General features: G+C 38.7%; 1 protein-coding gene across 2 annotated transcripts; it reads right to left on the minus strand.

Moving 5' to 3' along the window:
* Positions 1-122: 122 nt before the first annotated feature.
* On the minus strand, positions 123-9327 carry hcfc2 (host cell factor C2). Of its 2 annotated transcripts, none has more exons than XM_048155542.1 (16): positions 9059-9327; positions 8075-8223; positions 7564-7724; positions 7267-7475; positions 7102-7186; positions 5723-5829; positions 5397-5624; positions 5108-5311; positions 3721-3776; positions 3482-3572; positions 3288-3365; positions 3179-3210; positions 2956-3096; positions 2688-2873; positions 2321-2612; positions 123-1910 (listed from the first exon to the last, which is right to left on the minus strand). In XM_048155542.1, the coding sequence occupies exons 1-16, from the start codon at positions 9216-9218 to the stop codon at positions 1831-1833; spliced, it is 2259 nt and encodes a 752-aa protein (XP_048011499.1). In that variant the 5' UTR covers positions 9219-9327; the 3' UTR covers positions 123-1830. The 2 variants fall into 2 exon arrangements, with proteins under 2 accessions (XP_048011499.1, XP_048011500.1); XM_048155543.1 differs by having other exon boundaries at positions 3506-3572; positions 9059-9326.
* Positions 9328-9593: the final 266 nt, after the last annotated feature.

Here is a 9593-nt window from a genome sequence, read left to right on the forward strand (position 1 = left end):
AGCCTATACAAAAAGACTTGAAAATATGAGCTATATTTGACTGAAATGTTGTGGAACAAATATAAAACCAAAAAAAAAAAAAGTCAGTTTAAAATGAATGATAAATTAATTTACAAATGGTCAAATAGTTTGTCGGATCTTTATTTTGCCATCAAGAAAAGGCACTAGTTGTTCATGAGTAGCACAAATAGGAAGTGAATATGTACATGTCTGTAAATGAAGGCAATGTTTTTAAGAGCTCAGTTTGAAATGGCACTGTCTGTGTCATTAATACTCTTGTAGTTTTCTAGGTTATTGAAATGCTAATGGAACATTAATACAGATATAACCTGCATAAGCAACTGTATCAATTGGATATTAAAAATCCCCAAGTAGACTGATTATACTAATTGCACTTGGTACATATATATAGTAATACATCTACTTCTCTAATTCAATAATGCACTGAATATTTATATACCCAAATTGCTTTTTTGGCAAATGTAGGATTGACATGTCCTAGTACCTGTTTTTGAAATGGTAACAAAACTTGATCATTACCTGGATTATTCTATTTAAAGGTACAGTATTACTTTTTTGTTCAAAATTTAAACGAGTCGATCAATACATCCTACCCTGATTTACTATGGTAAGCCTATCAAGTTTATATTTTAGACCATTTGGGATGGTTTTCATGGGAAATTGCATACATATGTCACTCTCTCGTGCGCGTCTCGTCATATCTGTAAATAGAGAAAAGTTTCTTCAGCTATTTTGATGCATGTATGGTTGTTCCCCTCTGGGGAATCACCTGTTTAAAAAAACAAAAAAACGCAGAACAGAGAAGAGTCTGCTGGCAAAAAAAAGAACGCAACAGATCTCATAATAAAACATTGGCGTGGCTTTTCGGAAATGGCGGGAACTGCGGGATTTTGAATGTTGTAAAAGTGACGTGGAGATGGTTGTTTTTATTACTCAACAGGTAAGGTATTTTATTGAACAGATAGATTGCCATATGTAGCTCTCTAACAGTTCATTGTAAAGCATTATCTATTGTAAAGGCTCATTTCATTATGAACTGTGCTGGCATTTATTTTCAAGGATGTACCTTGTCTAATAATGGGTAAAGCTACAGTAACGTCTTCAGTTAGTCAACTTGAGATACTGGTTATATTATATCTCTTAAGCCTAGTGTTTTATGAGCAGTAAGATAACCATATTCTTCCGCAGAGCCGAAGCACATCCAAAACAATGTTCTTTTGCAAAATGCATGCAGTTTTGAGGTCCAAAAGTTACATAGTGTACCTTTAAATTGCACTGTATTTATAAGGCAAGAAAGAAAAAAAGTTTCCTCCTGTTATGCAATAAAATTCTGTTAAGAGTAAGACCTGAATGGCTTTTTAAAATGGAAAAAATAAAATAAAATAGGCCCTCCTCCAGAGCTGTTTAAGAAACATACTAAATGCATTTTATATATATGCAGAAGTATCTCATTTTCCAATAAGGGGTGATCAAATTTCGCTCACAAAAACCAGATTAGGTATTCGAAGAGAAAAAAAAGTTGCCTCTGGCTACACCAATTTAATAAAACTATATTTATGAACTCAGTATAAAAAGTGTTAAAGTAAAATGTACATGGTTTTACAGTGATAATGACCCTGACTGATTCAAACAGCAGGAGCATTTTTTACTAAAACCTAAATCTTACAGTGTAAACGAAAAACGGTGGACTGAGATCACTTTCAGTCATCAAATGGGCTATATTAAAATAGCGAGAGTGAAATGCAGTCCGGAAGAATTAGAGCTTTGGCGGTCAGTCAAACAGCTGGGCGACCCGTCGGGGGTGAGAGTTCATCTGCAGGTGGTGTCAGGCTCTGCTGCTGGAGCACTGGAGTCGGCCTGCGTCACTGAGGATTTCAGCTTACTCGCATCTGTAGGGCGACACATTCAGCTGTTAGGACTGTACTGCACCCTTGCATAAGAGACTTATTTCAAAACATTTTAAAAATCTTACCAATCCCAAACTTTTAAACAGTAATTTATGTTGTATTGCAGAGGTCTTCAACCCTGCTCCTGAAGGCCTGTCCTGCAGAGTTTAGCTCCAACTCTAATCAAACACACCTGAACCTGCTAATCAAACTCTTCAGGATTTCATGAAAATCACCAGCTGAAGCAGGTTGGATATAAACTTTGCAGGGCCTCCAGGAGACCTGTGTTGTATCGGGTTACACTTACTTGGCCAATAAACATCAACAATGCCATAATAAAGGTAAGTTGACTCTCAAGTAGTGAAGGGAGAAACAAAGCTTTTCAGAGCTTCAAATCAATTGATCTTGCACACCTTGCAGCCAGCGGATCTGAGTGGCCGGACCGTATCCCTGTTCGTTCTTGGCAGCGATTCGGAAGACGACGGCAGGCCGTGCCGAGCAGTCGATGTGCGCGTTGCTCAGCTGGGCTTCGCTGACTGTGCATGAAGTCTTGGTACCGCGGTAGATTCGGATGAAGGCCAGCTCGCCGGGTCGCTCCACGCTGTTCCCTCGACTCTTCCTCACAGCCAGGTACATTGAATACTCCAGGATCTTCCCGGAGAGAGAGGTGGGAGGCTCCCAGGTGATGTGCACAGAGTCAGTATCCTGAAATTATGACATAGCATCTAAACAACTTTGAACACAAAATGTTTTTGTCATCACTGAGAAGTATGATCGTACCTTGGTGATTTTCACAGCAGACGGCGCCCCGGGAAATCCAGGCTGGCAGGTTTTAAACTCGCTGACGGGACTGAAGTCGCCCAGGCCACGGCTGTTCAGTCCGGCCAACCTGAATTTGTACGTTACTCCTGATGCCAATTCCTGCTTCTCGCGACCCGTAAAACTATGAGGACCCGGCAGCTTCCACTGTCAGACAGAAAGCGGCGGTGACGTAAAGCACACCGACGCAAAACTGAAAACTGCTTTGGTGTAGGTGCTCCAGACAAACCTCACTGTCAGATGAGTTTCGGGCAGACAGGATCGATGCCATGTCACCATTCTCAGAAGGCAGGAAGTAGTGTGTAACCTCACAATACAGTGTTTTAAACAGACCCACATCAAACCACACAGACTCCTTTGTGATCTCAGACTGTCAGGGCACAGGGAGGAAATGCATGAGTGTATTTTTACAAGCTTTACATGTGTTATATGCTCAACAAGTAACACTCTACCTGTTGGGATGGTATTGAAGACATTTCTCGTTCTGTGAATGAGAATATAAACAGTAAGAGAGGAAAACCGCAGTAATAACTTTCCAAAACAGTGAGTGTGTGCACTTACCATTCTGACACTGAGATGCGCTATTCAGCTTACCGGCCTTATTCATGTCTGATGGCATCACGGAAACACCTTCTTGATCTTTGATTGTGCACATTAAAAACACATCATCAGGTATATGTACTTGACTAAACCACTGTGCAACACAGAAAGGCCAAAAGTAAGCATGCAAGAGTGGAAAAACATGCATATTATACCAGAAGCAGTTTTGGCTTTTCTACCTTTGTCCCCTGTTGGTTGAATGTCTGCCCCATCCTCACTTGTTCCTTTTGGCCTCAAAAGGCTTTCCTGAAATGAGAGAGGCCCTCTGAGATTAAATATGATATATATATATATATATATATATATATATATATATATATATATATATATATATATATATATATATATATATATATATATATATATATATTCCACCAAAATGCAGAAATCTGACCTGTGGTAAAGATTCTCTCTCTCCTTTAACTTTGACATCTGCACTTGACTGAGGGTCTAGACAGATGAAAGAAAAGACTATTAATATAAATAAAATAATATTTACATTTAAGGTACATTGTACCTTTTCCAAAGTCAATTTCAAGCACTTTTTTAAGCTTTTCCAGCACCTTACAGGTGTGGTAAACGACATATTTACAAACATACATACTACTTCATCACATTAAATCAGATGTTGCTTATGCATAGCGCTGTTCAGAGAGTTATTTAGATTTTTTATTTTAAATACTTTGTAATATTAATTACTAATTAAATAAAAGATTAGGTAACACTTTATTTTACAGTGTCATTGTTACATGTGTTACATGTAGTTACTAATAATTATAAATTATGCCTAATTACATGCAACTAACCCCAAACCAAAAATCCTAACCTATAGTAAGTACATGCAGTTACTTAATATTACTCAGTACTTAAATGTATTATTACCTTAAATAAAGTGTAACCAAAAATTAAACATAATTTATTACAAATAAAGTATTCTTTCATTACAGCTATGTATCATGTGTAAGCATCTTAATTGTTAAGGTGTAATTTTTATTTATATTTTATATATCATTATATATAGTATATATTGATAAATACAAAAAAATACAAATTTTACATTTAAATGATATTAACTTTATACATAATCTATAAAAAGTCATTTAAAAAATATTTTTCAGCATATTTTTTCGTAAGTTTGCAATTTCGACAACACCTCATCCACTGTATGTCAACCAGCTAGGTACTTTGTGACACATTTTGTGTATTTTAATGTTTTTTGTATTGGTTATAGTGTTGTCAAAAGTACCGATTTTGGTACTAAGTCGGTATTGAAATTTTAAATACAAGCACTTCCCCCTAGCATTTTGAGCGCTGTTGAATGGTTTCTTAAGCCATTGTGTTCACGCGCTCAACAGATATGTCTGTGATTGGCTACGATGATCAACATACAGCAAGCGTCCATCAGCCTGCTTTCAAACGCTCCATTGTGTATCTGTGCAAGCGCTCAGTGAAGAGCGTCATTGATGTCTATTTACAACATGTTTTTGAAGCGTTGTTTAAGAATCCACTCGAAATGCTAGGAGGAAATGCTTGTATTGTCACATTTTTACAATTTCAGTACCGGTACTTTTGACAACCCTAACTGGTTATTTGTTCCTTTGTCTCTCTTTTTGTTCTCTTACTCCTTTTTAGTATCTACTTTATTTGTATATGTGCAACACTTTGGCTGTTTTTAAATGTGCTATATAAATAAACTGACCTTGACATGTTTACATTGGCTGAATTTGCAAAACAAAAATGTTCAAAACACCCCAGAATATTGAATATTTAAGTTGTAATACCTTTTTGTATATGTTCCTTCCTGTCTCCCGGGTCTGGTGGAGGAGTTGGTGTGGACTGTGGTTCATTTGAAGAAGAATGAGGAGACGTAATCGGCTGCACTTGAAGCAAGTAACACTCAGCCGCCGGCAGGGGCCGCCAGGCGACGTGCAGCATACTGATCGTGGACTTCACAAGGAACACCGCACCAGGAGTGGAAGGCCTCTCTACGCACACAAATGACAACTTGTTCATTGAAATGTTCAAAAGTATACTTTGTTACTTTAATGACTGCCAGCCTTTATTTCTCACCTGTTTCCAGGTACCACAGATCTTTGCAGCAGACCTGGTAGTTATTGTACTTTTTGTATCCATCTCGGCCGCTCCAGACATATAAACGAGTGCCGACGGTTACCGCGCAGTGGCCGGCTCGTGCTTTCGGCCAGTGTGTGCTGCCCTCTTCCTGTTCGACCGACTGTACGCCTGAATCCAATCCCTGCTGGTGTTCTTCCGGTGTCAGGTTATGCCATGTCAGTGTGTCTACAGTAAGCAAACCATACCAAGAGAAAACAAGTGCTTATTATTGAAGCAATTTCTAAAATTATCTAGCTGCAGGATTATAATATTCTTGATCATACCAAGGTTTAGTATGGAAAGAGAGCTGGTGCAGATCCACTTGACTCCATCAGCAGTGAGTGCCTCTTCTGCCTCTCCAACAGGAACCCATCCTCCAAACACATATAACCTACAATGAAGAATCAAGTAGATAAAGAACTTGACGAACAATGGAGACAGTGAAAGGTAAAATAATATTGAAACTGTTCAGGTACCAAAACTAGACTTTGGCACAGCCGTTCGGACTGTAGAACCATCTCTGAACATCTTGACTTTGTTGAAAAGTGAATTTCAGAGAGGAAAGGGACAATCGAGCTGTTCAGTCATGATGCCAATATCTAGGCTAATCCAGAAGGCTAATGGGTTTTTAAAATAGCGGTTTTGTTATAGGGATAGTTCACCCAAAAATGAAAATTATCCCATGATTTACTCACCCTCAAGCCATCCTAGGTGTATATGACTTTCTTCTTTCAGTCAAACACAATCAGTTATATTAAAAAATATCCTGGCTTTTCCAAGCTTTATAATGTGAGTGATTATTTTGAAGCCCAAAAAAGTGCATCCATCCATCATAAAAGTAATCCATACGACTCCAGGGGGTTGCTTCTGCTTCTGAAGCAAAGCATCAGGTCAAAGTTCACTCTTCCGCCGGAATCGAGTCGTGTACAGAAGCTAGTAATTATAGTCTACAATGTTATAAATATGGATATTTTTCTTACAAAACTGCTTCGCTTCAGAGGGCATTTATTAACCCCCTGGCAGTGTTGCCAAGTCTGTGGTTTTCCCGCAGAGCTGGGCTACTTTCACACTGTTGCTCTGGGTTGAAGCGCCCCAAATAGCATCATATTTAGCACCCGGAATGTGAATTTTACCAGGGGAACCCTGTCGAAAACGCGGATTTTACACCCGGAACACAATTTTTACTTGGGGACCCCCCTGAAAAGTTTTGAGTAGGAACTGGGCGAGTTTTGTTGTGAAAACCTGGCAATCCAGCGCCCTGGAGCTGTAAGGATTACTTTTATGATGGAAAGATGTGCTTTTTTGGGCTTCAAAATCTCAGTTACCATTCACTCCCATTATAAAGCTTGGAAGAGCCAGAATATTTTTTAATGTATCTCAGATTGTGTTTAATTGAAAGAAGAAAGTCATATACACTTAGGATGGCTGCTTGAGGGTGAGTAAATTATGGGATAATTTTCATTTTTGGGTGAACTATCCCTTTAACATTACTAGAAGAGCCTTGCCCTTCAATATAAATTCAAATATATAAATATAAAGTCACTTCTCAAATGTGAATTTTGAAACCACTGTGACATGACATGAAAACGGTAATTATCCAAGACCACAAACTAAACAGCTCTCCAGAGTAAATCTAAGCAAAAAGAACTGGCTGTCACATTACTTGTTTCCAATCACATTGGAGGTGTGCAGACTCCTGGGTAGTGGCGGTTGTCCTCTGGTTGGAGGCAATGACCAAGTCATAGTCTCTGAAATAATTAAGACATCAGGTTGAATCAAAGATATACAGGACATATTCGTTATTTCGTAAATATGAATAGGGCCTTACCAATGTCTAGCTGCCACAAGTCATTCAGTCTGTGCCCACACATGCCCCCAAATATGTAGAGCTTTGGAGAACCGCCACCCTTGCTACAGTACACCACAGAACTATGGGATTCTCTGGCTGATGGGCCTCCACCTTTGGTTTCAGGAATGCTCCAGCCTTTAACCCCGGATTGAGCCTGCAGCTCCAGCTCATAGAAGTCATCTAAATACCTGCGTAGAGACACAAATATACGTCATACCTGTAAGTAAGTATGCGTTTTTGAGTTTGACATGAATATTTGCATATAAGTATGCACACCGTGGTATATTTCCATTTGGGTCTTCGCTGTCATTGGCCATTCCACCCAAAAGGTAGCACTTATTTGCATGAAGAGTGAAGCTGTGACCAATCCGTGGGCATGGAGGTGATGCGTTCTTAGGTGGGCGGGGCTTCAGTTTCTTCCACAGCCATCGACTGGCCTGAGAGAACAGATTTGATAAAAAAAAACATGTGCTATAATCATAAACTTTTACTTTAAAGGTGCTGTAAGCAATTTCTGAGAAACGCTGTTGAAAGTGGATTGGATCAAACACCAAAACACACTTCTAGTAGCCAATCAGCCGTAAGGGGCGTGAGGGGGGAGGTGCCTGTGTTGTATAGCATGTTTGTGAATTTGTGGGCGGAGCTATCAAATAGGGGTGTGATCGTTTTGGGTAGGGGTGTGTTTGTTTTGGTGATCTCAAACATCAACAGCATTTCTCAGAAATTGCTTACTGCACCTTTAATTTAGTTATCAAATGAACTTCATTATGTTGGCACAAGTGCTTACCTGCAGTTCATAGAGACTATTGGTGTACTGGCCAAATTCAACCATCCCTCCAAACACCAGGATCCGTGTGCCTTCACAAGCGAAGCCATGAGCGGCACAACCAGGTGGGATATCACCTCTCACTGCCGGTAGGAACCACTGCTTTGTCACTGAAATATATGTTTTATAACTTGCATTAATGCGTTATGCTGAGTTTATCAGCATTAAAGGATTAGTTCACTTTCAAATTAAAATTTTCCTGATAATTTACTAAATTGTCATATGCAATATGCTAGTGCAAGTATATAACAATTAGTTCAAACTTTGACCTGTGGAGGGCAGTAATACACTTTGCAGTGTCTACACTGCTGGAATTCTAATAGAGAAGAAGAAGAGAGCTAGTTCAAGATGAGCAATTATGGTTAAAAATATATAATTTTTTTTTTTTTTTTTTTCGAAAATGAGCAATGGTTTCTCTAGATAAGACCCTTATTCCTCGTCTGGGATCGTTTAAAGCCCTTCGAAGTGGCAATGAAACTGTAATTCTGACCTTCAACTGTTTGGAGGCCATTGAAGTCCACTATAAGGAGAATAATCCTGTAATGTTTTCATCAACAACCTTAATTTCTTTTCGACTGAAGAAAGAAAGACATGAACATCTTGGATGACATGGGGGTGAGTAAATTATCAGGAAATGTTTATTTGAAAGTGAACTAATCCTTTAAAATAAGTTTCATGGCATTTCCAACTATTTTCATGTACATTAACTAATCAGCAATAAAAATGAATATGTAAACATAATCAAAGTTTAGAGGCATTTTTAACTATTTTAATGTATATTAACCAAAATTTAGTTACAGTAATCCAGTGGGTTCATTGCTGGGAATTACATTACATGAAAATCACTTCTCTATATGGGAATCTGCATGCATTTCCTTGTTTTTATTAATAATGCATTGACTCTACAATGTATTAATGCAGTTTGGTGTTTATCTAGTGCCCTACCCGAGTTATAAACATGCAGATTGGTCGCTATTCCCTCGTTTCCACCTCCAAACACAACCACCAGCTCTCGTATGGCCACGGCCCGGTGCCCGTGCCTCGCTCTCGGAACCGGTCCAGCGTAAGACCGCACTCTTTTCCACAGGGGACCCTTGTTAATCATAATGGGTTACTGGTGTTTTTTTTATATAGGTTTGATTTTGCACAATCGCATGGTAAAGGCTGACTACATGCAAACAATTCCTAGCACTTCCCCGTGCGTAAAAACTTGTCTGTGATTGGCTTGACGTATGTCACGTGATCAAAAGGCGCCGCACTCTCGACCAATCAGAGCCGTTTGTGGTTCTTAGGCTCCTCCCGTTTTAACAAATGAAAAATAAGCCTCGGGGACAATAAAAGCACTACAGTAAAATAATAATTTAATACGACAGATGAATATCACGAGAAAAATATGATTTTTAATGAGTGCTCTTTAAAAGAAATTAATAAAACGCCCATAATGCATTTAAAACAATCTACTATGATAGATACATACGAT

Source organism: Megalobrama amblycephala, linkage group LG14 (assembly GCF_018812025.1).
Source record: "Megalobrama amblycephala isolate DHTTF-2021 linkage group LG14, ASM1881202v1, whole genome shotgun sequence".
NCBI classification, from domain to species: Eukaryota; Metazoa; Chordata; class Actinopteri; order Cypriniformes; family Xenocyprididae; genus Megalobrama; species Megalobrama amblycephala.